The sequence below is a fragment of the Channa argus genome, chromosome 1, assembly GCF_033026475.1.
Source record: "Channa argus isolate prfri chromosome 1, Channa argus male v1.0, whole genome shotgun sequence".
In the NCBI taxonomy this organism is placed as follows: Eukaryota; Metazoa; Chordata; class Actinopteri; order Anabantiformes; family Channidae; genus Channa; species Channa argus.
Window position 1 is genome coordinate 36139474 of NC_090197.1, and position 21635 is coordinate 36161108.

The 21635-nt window shown below is 40.7% G+C and overlaps 2 protein-coding genes across 3 annotated transcripts; both read left to right on the top strand.

Annotated features, from left to right (window-relative positions):
* The first annotated feature begins 1025 nt into the window (after positions 1 to 1025).
* On the top strand, positions 1026 to 8229 carry sparcl2 (SPARC-like 2). Of its 2 annotated transcripts, XM_067516564.1 has the most exons (10): positions 1026 to 1346; positions 1469 to 1548; positions 1784 to 1865; positions 2540 to 2612; positions 3366 to 3477; positions 3718 to 3836; positions 3915 to 4069; positions 5135 to 5247; positions 6330 to 6424; positions 7243 to 8229. In XM_067516564.1, exons 3-10 carry the CDS (start codon positions 1803 to 1805, stop codon positions 7296 to 7298), a joined length of 786 nt encoding a protein of 261 aa, XP_067372665.1. In that variant the 5' UTR covers positions 1026 to 1346; positions 1469 to 1548; positions 1784 to 1802; the 3' UTR covers positions 7299 to 8229. The 2 variants fall into 2 exon arrangements, with proteins under 2 accessions (XP_067372665.1, XP_067372657.1); XM_067516556.1 differs by lacking the exon at positions 1469 to 1548.
* A 3484-nt stretch (positions 8230 to 11713) lies between these two features.
* On the top strand, positions 11714 to 21453 carry ndnfl (neuron-derived neurotrophic factor, like). Its single transcript, XM_067516616.1, has 4 exons — positions 11714 to 12279; positions 14846 to 15080; positions 17398 to 17522; positions 19280 to 21453. Exons 2-4 carry the CDS (start codon positions 14902 to 14904, stop codon positions 20731 to 20733), a joined length of 1758 nt encoding a protein of 585 aa, XP_067372717.1. The 5' UTR covers positions 11714 to 12279; positions 14846 to 14901; the 3' UTR covers positions 20734 to 21453.
* The last annotated feature ends 182 nt before the right edge of the window (positions 21454 to 21635 follow it).

Consider the following 21635-nt stretch of genomic DNA (forward strand, 5'->3'; position numbering starts at 1 on the left):
AGCCCTTTCTGGCAAGGCCCTGTGAAATGAAGGGTCCAAGGGTTTATGAGGTGTAATTAATGCATGGTTGGATTACTGCATGGGTCTACCAGGCACAGTCCCAGGAAGTTAATGATCCACAGTGCTCCTGCAGTCTCCTTTAAATATAGACTACATGAACGACACACACAAGGACCAAAACAGTAATTTCCAAGAGGTGCAATTCATGAAAAGATTAAAAGATCCACAAAAAGAGGCAGGATGTCATCAAAGTGATATTTACCACCCTTATTTTATGCGACAAAAACATTAATTGGGTTTATTTATCCTGGTTTTATGTTTATGGGAAGAAATGCTGTTAAATCATCTATGGTAAATTTTAATACTTCTACATTGAAAAGACAGGTAGGGCAGGGCAGTCAAGCAGGACATAACTTAACCAGCAACTTTAGGGTGTGCGTGTTTTAATTTACTAATTTATATTCCTTCTACTGTGTTTTCTCCTCAATTTAATATTCAGTGTTTATCTGTACTATATAGTCCACCCATGAATATGTTTCATTAAATATTTTAACAGGAAACTCTGTGTTTTGTGAAGCGTTCACAAAATTGTGGTCTGCCTTCAAGTTAAAAAAAACAAAAACAATATCAGACTGTCAAATAACATGCTTGAATGAAAACTCGTGTTATGATTTCTCCTATAAGCCCACAGAGGTTACACCAACCATTCAGGGAAACTGCTATTAACCACCATAACCACCAGAGTGCAATCTTTCCCCTGGTATTTCCTTTAGCTGCTCATATTTTCAGAGGCGTCCCTCCTCCGTATACACTTCTACCTGCATGCTTGTGTGTCTGTGTGTGTGTGCTCATGTCTGTAATACAAAGAGAGTTTTGGAAAGACAGAGAGAGAGGGGAGGGTAGGAGAAAGAAGACGTATGACCATATGTTCTCTCGGGCTTGTAAATCTTTTTGTGGAGTATTGCCAACTTCAATGAAAACCACATCACTTCCCCCCAGAAAAACTTTTTATTTCTTATCTCTTTCTCTCATTCTTTGTCCCAGCACAATTCTGCTGCGCAAAACCATAAACTAACACCTGGTTGAGATACCTGTGTGCCCGGCTGGCAATCAACAGGGGGCTTGTGAGAAGGGAGGAAAGGCTGTTAGACTACAAAAAGCAGAGAGGAGGGGTTAGATAAGGCAAGAATGTAAAAATAGATGGATCAAATGAAAAGGAAAGGTAATGACTGCTGCTCCCTCACAGGAGCCAGGGAGCCAGCGAGAAAAAGGCATCTGGCAAAGAGGAGAGACGGAGAACACTAACAAGGGAATAGAAAGAGAAGAAAGGACTGACAGAGGGACTGGTAAGATGCTTTTTTCCAAGCAGTCAGGAGGGATAGAAAATGACTTGTTAAGCCGTAATAAGTTCCTGATCTGGACACTAAATGTCTTTTCTGTGTAATTCAACCTTGTATTTCCTCTGTAGTGAAAAAATATTGTTGTGACTCAGTAAGCTGCATTGTATCCTGCTACACTGACAGAAGAACTGGAAAAGTGTAATAGTTTGTAAGTGACACCACAGAAGAAAATAAAATTGCAACCATTAACAAAGCAGGGCCCGGGTAAATTGATGGTCCTTTGACCTTTTTTTTTTTATTTTTAAGTTTTCCTTTCTAAATAAAAAAAATGTAAATAAGATGCTGCTGGGAATTACTACAAATTCATATAATATTTATTTTTGTATGCTTATATTCTCTGCTGAGATTGTAAACATTGTGTTTTTTAATTTGCCATCTTGTAGCCCACTGAATGCCGCAGCCATGGCCCCAAGCTTGACCTTTATCGTGATTCTGCTTCTGAGTCTCAACACCAGTACAGCCAAGGTGAGTCTAATTGAGTCTAACTTAGTCTAAATTTGTCCATCATTAGTCTTAATCTGCAAAAATACATTTTACACTTTACTAAAAAATGACAATCATACTCGTTTTTTTGTGTTTATTGTTGTATAATATTTAGCACACACAGTCTCTGATTACGAACCTGTTTTCTTCAAGTGGTGATCAGGATTGTTTTGTGGAAAATAGTTATTCCTTTGCTGTGGAAGTGTTGCTCCAGCATTTTGGGTCGGCATTGCACCTGTATCACATCTAATCTTGGAGGACTCTTAGGGCAGATGTGGATCTGGCACCAACTACAAAGTTTCTAGAAATATAAGTTTAACCATTTTCACTATGGTGTGTTTTATATTATTTCAAATACACTTACTACAATAATGGACTCTTGATAATTTACAGAATAATAATCATAATATTGATTACAAGTCTCCACATGTGGTGCATCACAGAGATGAAAAAAGAAATTGACATGTTGCAACACGATCATGATCCAAAATGTAATTTAGTAAGTGTACAAAAAAAGACAAGTTTATGCCTGAGTTTACTGCATGTCTCTGGAATGTCTTCAGAAACAGCATAGGATCATTTTAACCTTTGCCTAGAACATGATAGAGAACTTACAGAGAGCTGTGTTGGTGTGTGTGTGTCTGTGTGCGTATCAGGGAGGCCGAGCCCAGCGCAGACAGAGACAAGTTGAGGAGAGCCTGAGACCCTACATTGGCAGAGTGGAGCCAGGTAAGACTTTTTATGTACCGTGAAGTACAGAAATAACACAGCAGTAGGTCCCCAGCTAGAGTCTTAACCTTGGACATTGCAATTACCTGTCCTGCCTAGCAGGCCGCCAGAGAGCTCCAGAATGCCACTTCTGAGACAGTTGCATGTCTCATATAGAAAGAATGACTTCTAGTATTTTATTTTGAAGTATTGTGTTGTTTATACAGCTGGTAGAGTCACCATCTTAGGTAAAGAGATAGGTCCACAATGTTAAATAAAAATATAATGCATGTTGCCAAAAATAATTTATATTACAACATACAATTAAAAGCAATTTATTAAATTGAGTGTTAAGACAAGAGGGACACTTGACAAAAGTCTTTATCCTAACATATCTTACAGTTCACAACAAGAATGGCTATTACATGTATTTATACAGATTTGTCTCTTACTGTACAACATGGCGTTTTGGAGCAAGAGTAGCATGTATAGCAAGACTTTAGAGGCAGCTTTCAAATAATTCACTGTCCCCCTACCATTCATTACTTTGCTTTTTCCTCCTCTAACCATTTAGTTCTAGGCTTTTTCAGTCACGACTCCCTGATTTTTCATTATGTTAACTAGATCCTTATGAGACGTTTTATGTGATGCTCTCATATACAGCATGTTCAGTCAGTCGTGGAAGCTCCATAGTCATGTATTCACTCGCACACACATTAAACTATAGAGAACTATAGACTTATGCAGTAATCGAAGTGTTCCTCATTGTTTCAGAAAAGCTTTGTGAACTGCTGAAATGCCATAGTCCAGTGGGATCTTGGTGCCAAGTAGTTCAGGAAAATGAAGTCCTTGTCCCCAAGTGTGTTTGTCCTCAATCATGTCCACGGTAAACACCTGATGGTATTTAAACTTAACAGCATTTGACCAATGCACTCTGTCATCTACATGAAAAGTTCAGTATTGATTGTATTTGAAACTGTAAATTGTACTCACACAGAGCAAAAAAAAAATGCTGTAAATGTGTTTGGGTGGAATTATAGAGTACAGATGTTTATTTGATCCAGCTGTGTGCACTGAACCATCCTCACATATGGTTTTGCATGTGGACACTGGCTCATGAAATCAGGCAGAGGGCACCAGTGTGTAGTGTTCTGGGAAAGACTTATAGGAATGAGTGTTTGCTGCATAAAGAAGCCTGCAGAAAGAGACGCCACACTGGACTGGCTCACACAGGACCCTGTCTGGGTAAACACAGCTTTAAATTTTACACTCAATGTCCACTGTGATCTGCAGCTTTACAGATGAGTTCTGTTATCACTCTAGTCCCCAAGAGTAAATGCACTGAAGAAGAGAAAGGTCAGTTTCCGTATCGTCTCCTGGACTGGTTTCTGCTCCTGAGTCGTATGGGGGAGAACTTTGCAACCCCTGCCCCGCCCCAGAGCTGCCTCAGCCACACAGAGAGGACACAACTTGCACAGGTAGCCGAAAATAGTGCTTCAATTAATTGTCAGCTGATTGTAGAGTATAAACAGTTTGTGGTGTATGACAAGCTGAGCTAACGATGATGCAAAGGAATCAATATCCACAACAAGATTCAATGCTAAAGAAAAAAACATACCAAGGGATTGCTTTCACTCCCAGTGCAACTGAATACTGAACATAAAGTTGATTCTGACACCAGACACCATCACCGTGCTAGTATACAAACTGTGTTTCATGGATTGTCTGGAGAGAAATCGATGTTAACAACCTGACGTAAGTGGCAAGTTCTTGTGTTGCTCATGGTGTGGTCGTCCACAGAATGAGACAGGGGCTCTCAGACATTATGTATAAATAGAATTTGGTCAATAATCGCTGAATTATTCAATAAGATGGTGAATAGAGAGATACTTAATATCCTCCTGCCAGACACTTTGACCTCCCGGCTTTAAATGAATTAAAAGGAAAGTCGCGCATTATTTTGATGATATAAAAAAATGATGAGTTGACAGTGTTAAGAAGATATTTTTGTAAGAGTTCATGCATTGCCTAAATGTTCTTTGAGCTGGACTAAAACTTTTGTACTGGAGTAATATTATAATTCTATTGTTAATAATATATTTTGTTGCAAAACGCAAGACTTGATGGCAATCCATTCAGCTGTTGTCAAGTCGTTCCCCTCAAAACCACAAATGTTAAACCTGTGTTTGTGCCATATGAAAACCCAGGAGTTTACCAAAGTCCTAAGATGCTGTATATTCTCTGGAAACAGTCCATGCTATAGATGTGGACATGTTTCCCTAAAAAATTACAAATTTGTTGTGATGGTGGTGCTGGTTAAAACATTTATCATTTTATTTACAAGGACCTTGAATGTCTGTACAGAATTTCATGGAAATCCATCCAATAGTGGTTGAGAAACTTTAATGTGGACCAAAGTGGTGGAAAAACTTGGGCATGTTTGTTTTGTTCGTTGTGATTTAATTTAATGCAATAGTTAAAACAATTATGAATTGTCGCTTCTTCCACAACCTATTGTTATCTCTCTGCTGCTCTCTCTATAGCAAAGATTTTCCCTGCTGGACAAGAACAAAGATGGCAAGTTGAGTCGCCGGGACCTGAAGAAGCTGCATTATAAGAGGATGCCACTGGAGCACTGTGCCACACCGTTTTTCCAGTCAGTCCCACCTCCAGCAGCTCCTGCTATAGGACTGCTTCCAATATGCCAGCAGGAAACAAGAGAAAATTATATGATCATCAGTTCAGTGGAAACAAACACAAATTATTTCAGTAGTAATTAATGTTTTTACTGATAGGTCAAAACCACACCGCATCATAGCAGCCACCTACATTTACTAGTGTTCCTCATTCATTTTTAGTTGTAGTGCCATAAGGTGACTGAGTGGTCAATAAGATAATGGCTTTGTAGCTCACTATGCTTACATCCCCCTCACCTGATGTCACACAAAGGTTCATAATGTGAACCTTCTGTCTCTTGCAATATGTTATTTTTCAGCTAATTACTGAAACAGCAAGGGTTAAAATGTCACACTGTGGTGCATTTCGCCTCCGCGCTGAGACCAAGCTGCACCTCCCACCATGCTGTTCTCTCTGCACGCCATCTATCCATTCATCCTCCATGCCAATCTCCACTTCCTTTGGCCTCCTCCCCTCCGATCTCATGACCGCACCATCTCTTTATCATCGTACTCCTCCTCCGTGTTGAAGCACATCTTTTTCCCTTCTGAGCTTCCTACTTCCCTTTCATCTTTCCTTTGAATAGACTTTTCCTCTTTCTATGTCAGTCCCTCCTTCATTTTCATTCTTTCATCGTTTTATGTTTCCCTCTTTTTCCACCATCCCTACTCCCACCCAATCCCCTGTTTCTCTGCCAGTCTGCAGTGACAGGTTTTGTGGGAGTAGGGCTCGCTGTGTCAATGTCAAGCCATTCCCAGCAATGATAATGTTTATTACCCACTGTGGCTCCCGCTGCCCATGGATTAACACAAACTGAGGGAGTACCCTTCAGAGATAGCGATGTCGGCTGAACTGAAAGACAATGGCTGTTGAAGAGCTTCAAGTGCAGCTATGGATATGTCTTTTTACCTTCTCTGTGGGCATCAATATGTCATGTTTGTGAACTTGTTTGTGCATGGATTTATTTAGGCATTTAGGCATAAATGTGATTCTACAATAGCTTTTCATACTGTTGTACCAGGTTCACCACATTGACAACTCACAACTTTACTGCGTTTGCAGGTCATGTGACGGTAACAGAAACAGGAAGGTGAGCCTGAAAGAGTGGACAACCTGTCTGGTGGATCGCTCTGAGGCCTGGTTCTACCATTTCATGTGTTAGTCAAAGCTTTTGGTCAACGTTACTGAAACTCCATGTGGTCACAGATAGAACTGGATAAAGATTACAAATAACATAAAGCCAATTTCATTACAATTTAAAGAAGAGCACATGCAGTCATGCAGTCAAAACAATGTCCTGAACGTTGATTACAGTCATTTGTTAAAGCGACAATTTACAATTGCTCCTTTATAACGATGACAAAATGAATGGTGATAATAGATGCAGTTAGCCAAGATAGTGTCACTTTCATTGACTTCAGGAAAATTAATCCTGATTGGGGTGATTCCCAGACCTGAGAGAGCCCCTCGAGGACAGTTACATTTTTTCACAGAATTAGTAGTTTCCTTTTGGGTGAAGTTATCGAGGCTTTGTTGGACTTTCTTTGAATTTTGGATGTTCAAATCTGAATTTTTAATTTTAGTGCCGGTATTTGATTTACCACCATAAAACCACCAGATGTGAACACGAGTAATGAGACTATTTGACTTGACTTGAGTTTTCTATCGGAATTTAAAAATCTAAAAATGTAATTCAAACAAAACTTTTGAAATTGCACAGCTTAACGTTGAATTAATAATTTATAAATTCAAATGGACGAATAATATCATAGTAACTGCAGTTGTGGTGTTTAGTTTCATATAAGATTCACTGTGGCCATAACATGCACAGGAATCCTCTTTATTGTTATCACCAATTATTGCTATATAAAACCATTACAAAGACATTTGAGCATTATCATTTTTAAAACATTTATTTACTTACAATTTGTTACAACTCATTCCAAAATAAAATGTCTTTTTGTTTCATCCACAGCAATGAGAATGGGTTCCCGCAAGCTGTGTCCTTCAGTCAAAGTGACCAACCTTTGACATGAAAAAACTGCCATGAACTCCTGCATGTCTTGTGTATAGTAAAAAAAACTCACCGAAGACAACATCAGCACAGTTACCCGGTCGTAAATCTCCAGGACACCATCTCTACACACTGCTCACTCATCTGCTTTACTCTCTGTTGCAGCTTGTAACATAGTGATTTATAACATCATCAAGTCTGCTGCTTGTCTGTGCATTCACTTGTGTGTTTAAATCCAGACAGCCTGACTGTGACTACTGTTGCAGTAATTATATTTTCTGATTTCTGTAAATTTTAGTTGTAAAAGAGCAAAAGCAATAGGCAACAATGCAGGGAGTGTTAAAACACATGACATGCTTTAAGGATGACAGCCATTCAGAGAGACAGAGTGATGTACGGAGAATGATAGGACATAAAGATAAGGGGAAAGGAAGAGCTTTGTATGAGATAACGTGACCGGAAAAGAGACAAAGAGATAATAAAGGGGTTGAAGGGGAGAAAGAGAGGAGAATGTCATAAAGCACTGGAAGAGAGTGAGGGAGGGAAGGGGCGATGCAAAGTGACTGAAGGAAGGAGAGAGAAGTACAAAGTGTGTTTGTGAAAGATGGGAGGAGGTAATGCACTGTAAATGGGAGTTGAGAGTAATGGAGTAATGCATAAAAAATGGATCAGAAATAAGGGAAAGACTAAGAACAGAGCGTGAGAGGGGGAAGGGATGGCTGAGAAAGCGGGAGGAACTGAGGAGAAGAACGAATCTAAGAAAAAAGGGTTGGATAATTCAAAACACTTCCACTACAGCCAGTTCTGTAAATAGCATCGTGGAGCATGATACAGAATATTCGAAAAACACTTGACCTCTATCAAGGTGAAAAAAAAAAACTTACTGCATGCTTCCTGATTTTCTGTATGTATATGTCCCTTATATAAGACATAAAAACTCATGCTTCATCTTGTCTCTTTGCTCCTGTTTTGTGCGTGAATTTGTGTGTGCTTGTTTGGGTTCTACAAGATCAATAGGAGGATGAGTTTGTGTGGCCTAGGGTGAGTTTCTTTGGGATGACTTGTTTCTCTGGACTAATTAGCCTTCAACTTTACCATGCCCGAAGGATGAGGAGGGAGACAGACATTGGGAAAAAGATGAAGAAAGGGGAGAGATTTCAGTGCTGTATACAAGAAGCAGATTCAGTGCAGACGTGAGACAAACAAGGGCTGCGGACTGCTCGCTCTAGATGTGCAAAAAGAAAGTGCATCATCATTAATATCAAAAGCAAGATGTTTACATTCCATCAGATTTTCTCGAAACACTTTTGATAAAGCGGAGTGGACCACTGGAGGGCTGCACTTTGTCTTGATGTAGCAAGTGAAAAACAAGTCCAAGCTGGGAGAAGCAAGAAAAAACAGGCATGAAGCATGAAGACAAAAGACAAAAACAAGGAGATTAACTGTACTGAAACTTTGTTTGCTAATGATGACTGACCTGCGGAACGGCTGGCTGTTGGTCCTGTCTATCTAAATACAAAGTCCATCCCCCCACCACCTCCACCAACAAACAACTCTTCTCAATTGCTCCCTTGTTCTCCAGGGACTAGTTCCTTTCTCTGGAAAGAAACACAGTAAAATGAGTTGTTGGGGCCACCCCTGGAGCACGGTCTGCACACCTCCTCCTCCTCTTCACCTCTGTTATTTCTTAGTGTCTTCATACCGCCCCCTCCGTGCTAATACATTCCCTCTCCTTACCTCTGGACCATCATCTCAAACCTCCTTCCATCCCCCATCCAAACACAGAGAGGGTAGTTGTAGATTGAGCCACCTAATCCTACTTTACTTCCCCATCACACACACTCACACACACTGCTCACTTCCACTCCTACTCTCCTCGCCCCACCTGTCACACCCCATTTGGATATTAGAGGAGAGAAATATTTGTGTGCCACCCACCTCTCTAACCTTGTCCTCTCCCCTCCTCCTCTGTTGGGTGCTGATCAGTGATTTGATCTGTGGTGGTTTGCTTGCATCTCTCGCTTTCTCTGTCATACATTTACCCATACACACACACACACACACACACACACACACACACACACACACACACACACACACTCCCAAGAGACTCTGACAGTGCAAGAGCAGATGGGCGGCTGGTGATGACATGTTGTTAAAAATAAAGATTCCCGTTAACCCGTTGTCAGCTAACACACCCTCTCTCCCTGCCTTCCTTCCTAATTTCCCCTATTTTATCTCCTCTCCCTTTGTCACTCTCTCCCTGTTGCATTCTCTCATCATCAATTGCTCTTTCTACCTTTACTGAGATAACACTGTCCATGTTGGCTATTACTCAATACAACAGCCAAGTAACTGTGGCACTGAAATCAGACAGGCCCAAACCCCAGAGCATGATATTCAATACATGGTTGTCATAAACACAGCTCTCTGTATTATGCATGGCTTGTAAGCACACATCAATAATAGATGAAAAGGCCAGTTTTGCAGTTCCTTTTCATGCAATTATGGTGAATGAAATTTTTACTCTCACATTCTGTCACTTATTCTGCGGATGGATTTTGTCCGGCGACTGAGTGTCCATAAATTATTAAACGGCAACACAAGAGGGGGAGAGCTGTGGGATCAAAAGAAATATTCAGGCCAGTCAGAATGGCAGTGAAATACAGAGGAAAAGTGTGTGTGTCACCGAAGCCTGCGCATCAGTTCCAGGTCTGACAGATGTCCGACAGATGTCCAAAGACTTAAAAAACAGACAACATAATTCTCAAACATCATTTAATATAGCATAAAAGTCATCAGAATGCAGCGTATACACAAAGTTGAACATGTGCGGTAATCTCTCTAAGGTTAATCACCATCCAATCTTCAAAAGCAGCCGCTGTATCGTGCTCTGCCAGATTGTCGACTTTCAGAACGAGGGATTGTAAAGTGGGCCAGCAAATGAAGAGGGATAGGGAGAGGAAGACTGGTGGCTTTGAAAGAGAGACCCGCCACAGCAAATGGTCTTTAAAAAAATTAATAAAAAATCAGTGGCGGCCACTAAAGTGAAACATTTATTAATAGTCGTTATGTGCCACATATTTTTATTCTTCTTTGAAATGATGTTGCCAGCAGAGGCTGGGAGACAGGCACAGAAAGCCAGGGAGAGAGGGAGACTCTCAGATTTTAGCCTGTGGTCAGACAATATTCCCTCAGGGTGGAGAGGGTCCCATTCAGAGCAACCTCAATAGACTGACACTGAAGTACCTGGTGAATGAGTGAGAAAAAGCCTCATCACAGAGAAGAGAAGAGGGAGTTAGCACACAATGTGGCGGGCCTCCTTCTATTTTCCTGATGATATTGATTAAAGAGCTTAGGAGTGAGGACGGTACATGAGGCCTACCTTTGTCTGGAGATAAGAGGGCTGGGTGGGTTGGAGAGCCACTGATATGAATACCCCCACCCCCACCTGTGGGACCTACACTTGACCTATAGTGTAAAGCTTCCAATATGGCTGTCCTTTAAATATCCTGTATATAGACAATAGATTATTGCTGTTGCTGGTAGACTGAAGGTCATAACATAATGCGGTGATGCACCGCATCATACAGGACTGCAGGTTTTATAACTAAGCCAAATGGACCCTGGGCAGCAAAAACAAGCTACTGTGCAAAGCAGAATAAATGCAACAATTTCCAATAATTTTAGCAAAACTGAAGTCAAGGGTGCAAAGTGCTTTATAAATAAAATTAATTATTATTATTATTATTAAAGGTTGAAATCAGATACATAAAGAAAGTGAGAAGGTTTATTGTTAAGGGTATAAATGCATTTGCAGAACATTAGATGATAACAATCATAACAATCTCATGTCTGTAGAGTAAATATGAACTGCATCTTTCTGTCTTCTGTATTTTGTATTTTTTTATTTATTTTAAAGACCTGAGCTATAGCTCTGAGTGCTAATACAACATCAAAACAAGGAGTATACTGGGCATCCTGTTTTCCATTCATATGATAAAACTATTTCATAGAACTGAACTCTTGGTCTGTGAATAAAAACAGAAAGATTCTGAGATTTTGCTGCATAAAAAAATGCAGATATTTTCTTAGCACTGTTAGCATTTCAAAAGCACAGTATGCACCCTTATCATTTGCAAGAAGTGGCAGAAGAGCAATTCTTTCACTTAAACATGTTAAACATTTAGAGGCCGCGTGATAAAGGGCACAAAGGCAGTGTAACCTCTAACATGCTGTCTGAAGACCTTTCCTACTGCAGCTTTTATCAAAAGCTGTAAAATAGTTAGTGTATTTAACTTTTACATCACCTCCCTCCTGACAACACATGAACAGTCTCTCGCTCGCTCTCTCTTTCTCTCTCTCTCTCCCTCTCCCTCTCTCACCATCACCACCCCCATTCAGCGACCTCACCGTCAGCCCCCTCACACACACCCACTCGCTCCCTCACTCTCAGATTGCACATACAGATACACAAACACACACAATCACACATGAGCCCATTTGAATTGCAAGTGAGCTTTGTTCACTACCACAGAAGGTAAACAGAGGGAAGTAGTGAAAAGAACAGGGGGTGGGAAAAAAAACAGTGGCAGAGGCAAATCGAGAAGAAGGAGATTCAGGATTCACTGACCGGACGACATTCACACAGTGTTTAGCAGGACAAGCCCCCACGTGTGAAGGACTGAGAGTCAGAGAGAAAGAGTGAGGACAGAGCCCTTGGGGAGCCTTGCTTGCACTTCACCACGGCACACAGGAGCTGGGACAGCCCTGAAGGGACACCATAGACCCCAAGAGACACCTCCTGAAGTAGAGACAGAGCAGTACCCCATGGGAAAAAGAGACAGGGGAACACCCAACAACAACCTGCTGTCGCTCCTCCTATCCTCGCCACCGGATCTCATCCTCCTCTTCTCCTCCTCCATCCTCGCTCCCTCTCTCATTTGATCACATCCCTCACTCTCTGCGCCGAAGTGGGAGAGCGTGCACTGAGTGAAGGTAAGGGCGATGCATGCATGTTGTTGTCCTTGCAGAGTATGTGTGTGTGCGTGTGTGTGTGTGAGGGTATGTGTGTGTGTGAGTGCATCAGTATCTCAGATTTCAACAGGATGCATAAGTCAGCAACTTATTTCTTTGGATCACTTCTTTTTGAGTGAGAGTGTGTGTCGTCTCTGGAGGGTTTTTAAAAGCCGAGACAGATGGAGGGCACTTTTATTTGTTGCAGGATGGTTTTCATCTTGACAGCAGCAAATTTTTTGCATGCTTGAAAGCTGTGATCATCTGTTAAGTGTGTGTTTTAGTGTTGACTCTGGATGTCTTTTCTCTCTTATTGCCAGTAACTCTTCTAGTTTGAAGAATGACTTTAGAGTGTGAAAGTGTGATGTGAAGTGTGGACAGTATCAAGAAGTGTACATGACGAAGAAAAATAATAGACAAGTAAATTAATGATGTAGGCACAGGGGGAGTGAAAGTGAGGAAGACAAGAGAAAGGTTAATATACTTGACTGCGCAGGCAGCGAGGTAGAAAATCTGTTCCACAGTCATTGCATGTTACCCTACCATCTTCTCATCAACCCCCACATGAACCATGGGCCAGCTCTTTGCCCATAGTAGTTTGGGGGGGATAACGGATCCTGTAGAGCCCACCCTATGCCATTTAATCTGTCTCTGCCCACAGATAACAGAAGGCAGATGGTCCTGCCAGAGCACAGGGAGATAGAAGACAGCTAATACAATGTGCGGACAGATAACACACAGCACTCAACCAGTCCCTGTGAAATTGAGCCTGCATCAACTTCTAAATAAGGGGGCCAAAGGAACTGAAAAGCAAACAGAAAAAGAGGGATGAGTAGGGAGAGGGAGAAAAAGAAAATCGAGAGGGGTCTTTAATTAAAACCCAAAAAGTAATGAGAATAAAAAAAGCCAGTTCACAGTCTGGGATAAAAATAATGGACACAGGAAACTAATCTAAAAGATATAAAGCTGTGCAGACAGAGAGCGGGAGCATCAAAGTCATGAGGTCCTGTGTTTAAAGGGGAGTGTGTATTTATTTATAGAGGGCGGTAGTTAAGTTCACTAAGCTCCCTCTCTCTGTAAGACCCAGCCTTTTGCCTTATGAAAATTCAATTGGCCATAATTTGCTGAGGAGCCGCATGCATATTTTATCAACGGGCGCGTTTTGAAGAAACAAGCCCTTCAAGCTTTTTTGTGTCTTCAGTTTTATCAAGATTGAATGAGAGCGAGTGTGAGAGAGGTGGTGCGAGGTTGTGCAGCCATCTGGTAATATGTGACACATTAGAGCTCATTCAACACTGTTGCTAAAGTAAGCTCCAATCAGCTTAATGTGTTTGGTGAAAACACAAAAACAAATTAATATCAACCTTGTTGTATAGTCTTTTTTTTCTGATTCCAACCCTCTCTTTTCCAGTTGCACTTTCTCCTCTCTTCCATTCTCCGTCTTATTTCCTCTAATTGCTCTAGCATCCAACATTCTTCTCTTCTTGCTCTCCATTTTCACAGCCCTCCCTACCTCAACCTCCCCTTCCTCTCCTCCCTCCCTCCCTCCCTCTCATTTCAATCTGCCTTTCTCCCTCTGCATGTCTCTCAGTTAAAGCTTTATGGGTCGTTCACTCCCCTCTGTCTCTGCAAGGATAATGAGCAGGCGCCTCCATGTGACTTTGTAGCTGTGCGATGGCTTGCGAGTTAGGATCTCAGTGCGTCCCGGGGCCCAGAAGACTCAGATGTACCTTCTGTATCCGCCTCCATGGTTCCACTGTGATTGTCATCTGATCCAGAGGGCACAGCACTGACATAATACACCTTGTTAGAGGAAGGCGGGGAGTCTGTTTGTGAAGACTCTGTGACTTTGAACAAATGTGTTTTCTCTGGGGAGGGGGAAGAAGACTGAGACCTGTAATCATCCCATCCGCCATCACTAAACCATCCACAATCACACACACATACACAACTATATAAATACACATAAAAGACAGGAAACAGACACTTATTTATAGGAATAAAAAAAGGAATGAAAAACTATAACAAATCAGATAAAGTGGCTCTTCTCAGGGATCACATTTACCTATGCTGACTGGATTTGACTGCTGTGGAGCATCATCAGTGCTGTCAGCCTCTGCTCTTGATAAATTGGCACTAATACACATAAGGAAAGATATATGGCGAACAGACACATTTGAACTCTGCAACTAAAAATAGAAAAGTAGATGTAAAGGCATCGGCATAAGAGTGATATTAACAACCCACTTCACACTTTGAAAAGTGGTGCGATGGGTGATTCTTTTTACAGTGAGTGTCAAGCTGTGCTACACACATATCCCAGAGTAATTTAGCATGGTAATTTCTTTTCTTCTACATGAATAATTCTGTCTGAATAAGATAGGATGTTTCTTCATATCAATGAATCATCACCTCTTTCGTCTCTGTGTGAATGGGACAGAAGAAATGTAGCCAAGTGTGTTTAAGGGCATTGCTGTGTGTGTGTGTGTGTGTGTTGCTGATTGGTTCTGGTTGATGTTCGTGACCTTTTATCCATTTGCTTTCACAGCCTGGGACACATCCAAGACGTGACTAAAAGGAGTCAAACAAGAACGAGATAGAAAAATGGCCCTAACAGCTCTGTCCTGGTGTTTTAGTGTAGCTTTGGCACTGTTTTGTGGGCCTTGGTGGCCCCAGGTATACCCAGCTCTGGCACCTGAAAACGAGGTGCCACTTCGCCCCACTACATGGTTAACAGAAGGAAAGGTCACCACTATAACGCTCCCCAAAGGAAGAACACGCAGGTAGGTTCAAAGATGGGATGAGGAAAAGTGCTATACATCCATGTGGTGTATTTGCATTTTGTCTTTAGGGGGGTTAATGATTATTTTTAATATAATTTCCATTGTTTGTAATTGTTTTGAGTCTAGCTCATTGCATCCCAATCAGCAAGAAGTTATGAATTGGATTAAAATATTCCCATAAACCTGAGTAAGTTTAAATACCTGTTCATTTTGTGCTGAAAAAGATCTTTTACTTTAGAAAAAACAATATCACAGTGTGGAGTCATGCATTTAAAGTTTTACATCAGTAAAAGTGCAAATGTTTTACCATCAAAACTTACTTTAAGTACTAAAAGCATAAGTACTCATTATGCAGGATGGTAAATCTGACAAAAACTCTGGATAGTGGTTATTATTTATTAATATTTAGATCTCTTTAATCTTACAATTGGTACATGTGGATACTTAGTTACTTAATGCACGGCTTCTTAGTTTGTAAAGTTTTATCTTATCTTTAACAACACATAATGATTTACTGTAATAATTAATTATGTATACATTTTTATTATTAACCTGAATCTGAAAGGTAACCACAAAATACATAAGTAAAATAAAAGTAGGTCTACAACATGTAAATGTACTTATTTACTTACTTATGTACTTGTTTTTTTCCAACACTGGCTATGATTATGAATTGTAGTTAACCAGGAGAGATGTTTACATAACTGATAAGATGTATGTAATGTAGAGACTAAACCTGAAATGGACACATGGAAATGAAACAATGTTACATATGGTATGACAATATGCACTTAGATACCAATGCTAAATTAAATCCAGATTAAAATTAATTGTATTGTCGTTGCTAAATGCTAATTGTTTTGTCTGTTTAATAGCCCCAAATCCAAATATAAATAATATCTAATCCACAGTAATAAAAAACTGAGAAAACAGCAAACGCTCACATTAGAAAAGATGAATACTGCAAATATTTGTCATCTTTACTTTTCAAATATCTAAAACCGAGTGTGATCATTGTTAAACTGTAAAACTGATAAATGTACATCTAAAATGTGAATAAATTATGTAAATGTCAGTATCCAAAATATAAAAGGGATAATCCCAACAGAATTCAGATTGTTAAACAATCTGTGATAAAGCATAACGGTTTTTAAAACATAACACAACCATGAGTAATTCCTAAACAGTAAAAAACGAATGATTTCCTTATTTGCAGTTTTTTTGAAGACACATAAAAAAAATGTTAATCTCTTTAGTAAGTCACCAGCCATCCGCCAACCACCTATTTTAGAGACAATACCAGCACCACTGTAATAAGACCAAAGAGGAAGTGGAGCCCAATTGACCTGAACCCTGCAGGACAGTGCCAGTGCTTGCTCACTGAAACTAGATGAAAATTGGGAAATGCATCTCCCTGTGTGCTGCAGTCTGTCCACCAGTGCAGTCATGCAGAACCACATGTCAAATAATAGAGAGAACACAATGATTCAAAAATTAATCATTCTATTAAATAAGCTGCAAAGCGCCCTTGAGAATGACAATGTCGCACATCTGTTTGGAAACATCCACCATCTGCGCAAAATCATAAATGATGTTATTTGTAAGAAGGAGAACAAATATTTAAATAACCATGCAGTTACTTCATTTTCATGAAGGGTAACCAACTGGGAAGGAAAAGCAGTTACACAACTGTATGAGTTGCAAAGCTGAGGCTTCATCTGGTCATGGGGTCTCTGTGATTGTCAACAGCTTAACAGTGACTTAAAAAAGAACAAAAAATTAATCAACATAAGACGAACACATCACAGCATGGATGTTAATTGTCCTTCAGCTGCCATGGAACTGCCATTTAATATGCAAATGTGTAATACAACATGCAATGAGACTGCCGTTTAAACATCTGATCACAATAAGCAAAGTAATAGTTTCTATGCTAAGCACCATCCCAGATAGTTACAGCAAATAGGCAGATATCCATCTGAAACTGTTGATGCAGCCTTATCGCCTGTTTTCCAGGTCACCTTTCCTGATCTGCTATCAAATGTCTGATCAGCATGAAGGCAAATGTAAAGACGGTGATCGGAAAACGTTTGAAACAATAAAATTGACAAGCTTTAGGAGAATAATTTAAACCACCCCACCATATCTGCAAATCTCATCCAACAAAATGAAAGAGCACTGCACAGTATGCACTGGAAGATATCTTGTCATCCCATCCATCACCTTGCAGCTAAATGGAAACAGGGTGTTATCTTTCTGACACTCTCTGTGAAGAATCACACAGCTTGTCGCGGTTACCGTTTGTGTTTCTCCACAGGCTATACTTCACGCTGAAGAAGAAGACTCCGGCGATGTCGGTGACTGTCAGCCCATGTGACCTTCCCATTGAATGGAGCTTGGCTGCCCGCACCTTGAAGGACAAACCCCTCAAGAGCCTGCAATGTGGGTGGACTTTAGGATCACAACCTGCACGTTCAGATACCCACTTTACCCACCACTATGATCATCACTATGTCTGGTTAAGCTAAGAGGATCAATTAGATTTTACCACCATAGCTCAGATTGGTCTTTAGACCTGGACACTCTAATCTGACTTCAATCAGACAGAGGTTTACTCAATTTAGGGGAGACTTTATGAACAGTTCCATTTATTTCTACTGTATCACACTTAATTAACCAATCATATTCCACCTGTGACTGATGTATGTTTAGAAATCCTTATTTTCAAATGTACTTGTCACATATTCCCAGAATGAGACATTATTTTTATCCTTCATCTTCTTATGAATTCATTTGTTAAAGCTGAAAGTGTAGGAAACAAATTGTCACGCTGTCGCAAGGGTTTAGCTTTAGATTTTAAAAAAGAAATATGGATCAACACAAAAGGACTGACAACTTAACTATAAACATTAAATATATAATAAATGGCTGTGCTCTTGGTCTGCAATATGTTGTGGCTAACACACCAAACTAATGATATGAACACAGTGTAGCATGGTGAAATAGCTGCAAACTAATATTCAGACTTCTGATTAAGTTTTTCTTAAAGGCTTCTCTCCACTCATTTTCAGGTTAAGTAGTTTTTCTTCGTGATTAAAAAAAAACTTTAGAAAGTTATAAAATGACACATGAATCATTCAGACCTTGAGCTCATGGGTCCCTATTACCAGCCTGAAATATTCACTTTGATTCTGTAACGTTTGGTCTCATACAGGGAGCGTAAAGATGAGCAATGAAGGTTTTTTTTTCATATTTATTTGCCAGTTGCACCACTCAAGTGAAGTGTGTACTTCAACATGAAAACACTTTAGGTATGAATGACAATACAATACAACCATTGTTGAAGGGATAGTTGACATTTTATTTATTTAATTGTTCATTTATTAGGTGTTCAGTGTTTAGCTTCACAGCCAGATTTTTTTGTGCTTGGTACTTTGTGGTTTGTTTGAGCGCTTTATGCAATTTGTAGTGCTTGTGTCCTGCGACCTACACAATGCAATAGTGAAACACAACCTGTGCTTGTAGTCGTGTACTAATCTAGAGAATACTGTGTTTACATATCAGGAATTTATGCATTTCTAACTGTAGTTAAAAAAATTTCTCATTGATTTTCTTAATCAACAATGTATCTAACAAAACATAGGTGTGATCATGTGAATGTACAAGCCAGTCCCCTCCCTGAGATCCCAGGGAGATGCTGCAGTCACATAATGTGGCCATTTTGTTGGGGTTAACATTTGAATTTTTCTAGCCATGGATCTCTGAATTCTTAGGAGTGCAGTAGGTATCATAACATGAAAAAAATGGCTCTAGCACATAGACATCAAAGTGGTTTTTAACTCTCTTCAAATAATGTCAAATTTTAAGGTCGGTAAAGAGTGTGGTGCAGGATGAGTCATTCTTTTATGATTTTAATAAAAGATTGCCTTCAGAGAAGTTTTAGAACATATGAAGATTAACTAATTATAATTCTTAAAATCCAGAGTCTGTGGATATATGTAAATATTTTTGCAAGTTTTACTACTGGAGCCAGTTTATCTCCACCTTCACTTAAAAGGCCCATCATTAGTATTTGGACACTAGAGGATGAAACTTTTCATATCACATATCATATTCTGTAAAATGCATAGTTGACCATAATTGTTTGCTTGCCTTTATACACCCTTTTAACAATGTTCTAATTCTTTTCTTGCCTCAAGGGAGCACCAAGAAGAGTACGCCTGAAGTGTGGTGGCGAGGTCCTGGGACTGAGGAGAAAATACACAGCTTTACTGGCAATGCAGCGGACACCTACATGGGTCCTTCCTATCCCCATGCTTCCATCTACATCCTAAAACTGCGCTCCAAACAGCACAACACCAGAGCTACAGTGTACCTCTATGAAGGCCTGGGACCCTCAGGCGCCTTCCCTCTGATCCCAGCTGATCCTCGAGTTCACACATTAGGTGTCGGCATGACCAGTGTTACCCTCAGCTGGGCGCCAAGTGCCTCCATAACCAGCCTCCCACAAACACAAAAAAGTTTTGATTACTGTGTCCTTATCAACTCACAGCAAAACTACGCCAGCCTTTGTGGCGCCCAAGAGAGCATGAGGAAGGAGAAAGACCAGAAACAAGAAAAGAAGGAGAGGAAGAGGAGAGTGACAGTATGGCCAATTTTGAAAGAGTGGTGGTGGCAGCAATGGGATGCTTATCCTGAAAACCACCTGAGTCCATCTTCTTCAGTCACTGATGAGTATGATGAGCTTCAGTGTTCGTGCCAGGGCACAGACAACGTTTGCACAGTTTCCGAGCTCCTGCCTGATACCCAGTATTACTTTGACGTCTTCATTATTGACAGGGTTAACAGGACGAGCGCGGCATACAAGGGGACATTTGCTCAAACACATGAAGAGGCTCGACCGGCAATCACCACGCTAAGAGAAGGGGAACTGAGGTGGGTGACGTTCCCCGAGAGAGCCTCTAACTCAGAGCAGTTCTTCACTTTCCGTCCTCGGGGCTGGCAGCAGAGTGGCCTCCTGACCTTGCAGAGTTGCACTGGAGGTGAAAAGGTCAAGGTCACCGTATCCAGTAAAGGTCAGGTTTTGTCCTCCCAGGCTGTGGGGGGAGACTTAGTGCACATTTGGCTCCAAGGAAGTCCTTCGTATTTCATCCACTTAGAAAAAGAAGGAACTACCACAGGCCAGATCTCTGCTGCTGGAAACCCAGACTTACCAGGAGGTCTGATGGCTTCAGTGAAAATGCAGACCTCCTCAGCCTATCACCGTAGAGGGGTCCCATCTCTGCCCTCCACTTTGCAGTTAAAATCCTTCAACCGGTTGCGTGGTTGCAACACTGTCACCCTGGCCTGGATGGGCACAGAGGAAAGAAGCCTGTACTGCGTGTATGGTAGAAAGCTTGGAAACCATGAAGCACAGGCTGGAGCAGTATCAGCTCTAACTGCGCCCTGTCTGGGCCCAGAGTCCCGCTCCGACACAGAGAGGGTTCTCTGCAAGTATTTCCAAGAGCTGAATCCTCAACGGGCCGTCACCACAGCCGTGATCGGGGGCCTGGAGCCAGGGATGGCCTATGTGTTTGATGTGTATCTAATGAGACGCTGGGGGATCCCTATCAAGTATGCCAGCAAGATGGTGAAGACTAGAAAGGAATGCTGAGCTGCTGCCCCCTGCAGGCAGTTTTTACAATGTACCAGTTTAGGGGAAATGCATCGGCCATGGACATGCTGTGTAGACTGACCATGAGAGTGAAGCCGTTTGATTGTTGTGGAGAGACTGTTGCCATAACAAGGACATATTCCCTTACAAAGAGCAATGGTTGTATTCTAAATCCATTTGCACTATCTATGCAAGTGGATGGAAAGCAAATGAGAAATATCTGCACACCAGCAAAAGTTCCTAACATTTACAATAGAACTCTTGTGCTTTTGTCATATTGTTTTTCATTGTTGATCATGATAATGATGTGCCAGTTGTCCAAGTGCTTATTTTGTCCACGAGTACAAAGGACAGCTGAGATTTATGATGACAGAAAGTCAATACAAAAACAACAACAGAGACTGTGCCAAATATGCAACAGAAACAGATGGGGCAATAATTGGATAACATCTGAGACAGGGGGTTCACCGTGTATATCTCCAGTGTTGCATATTGTACAGGCTTATAAACACAGATGGGTGCAATCTACAGATGCTTAGTTCAAAGTCAATGTGTATCTTTGTGTTCTGCTTTTGCATGAAGCAGTGAAAAATACTGAGTGACTTGCTTCATTGTCTTTGATGTATTCTTGTGCTGCTTCAAACACACCAATAAATACTAGGGTATCTGTAGGTTCTTGTCTCAGTGGTGCATGTATGTAAATAGCCAGATTAGATTTTCACACTCTTGAATTGTTTTGAAATAGTTTTTAGTTTTAATGTAAGCTATGAGGCCTTATGGAATTTAGTGATATACGTATTTTTGTATGGAGATTCCTATCTTCTAAAAACAATTATGCTTCAACTACTAAGAAATTATGTATTGATATTTTCAAAGTAGAAAAGCTAAGGCTGCAAAAGCAA

Coding starts and splice junctions, on each gene's coding strand:
- sparcl2 (XM_067516564.1), top strand. CDS start 1,803: ATGGCCCCAAGCTTGACCTTTATCGTGATTCTGCTTCTGAGTCTCAAC. Junction 1,866..2,539: donor TCAACACCAGTACAGCCAAG/GTGAGTCTAATT, acceptor TGTGCGTATCAG/GGAGGCCGAGCCCAGCGCAG. Junction 6,425..7,242: donor CTGGTTCTACCATTTCATGT/GTTAGTCAAAGC, acceptor TTTCATCCACAG/CAATGAGAATGGGTTCCCGC.
- ndnfl (XM_067516616.1), top strand. CDS start 14,902: ATGGCCCTAACAGCTCTGTCCTGGTGTTTTAGTGTAGCTTTGGCACTG. Junction 15,081..17,397: donor CCCAAAGGAAGAACACGCAG/GTAGGTTCAAAG, acceptor GTTTCTCCACAG/GCTATACTTCACGCTGAAGA. Junction 17,523..19,279: donor ACCCCTCAAGAGCCTGCAAT/GTGGGTGGACTT, acceptor TCTTGCCTCAAG/GGAGCACCAAGAAGAGTACG.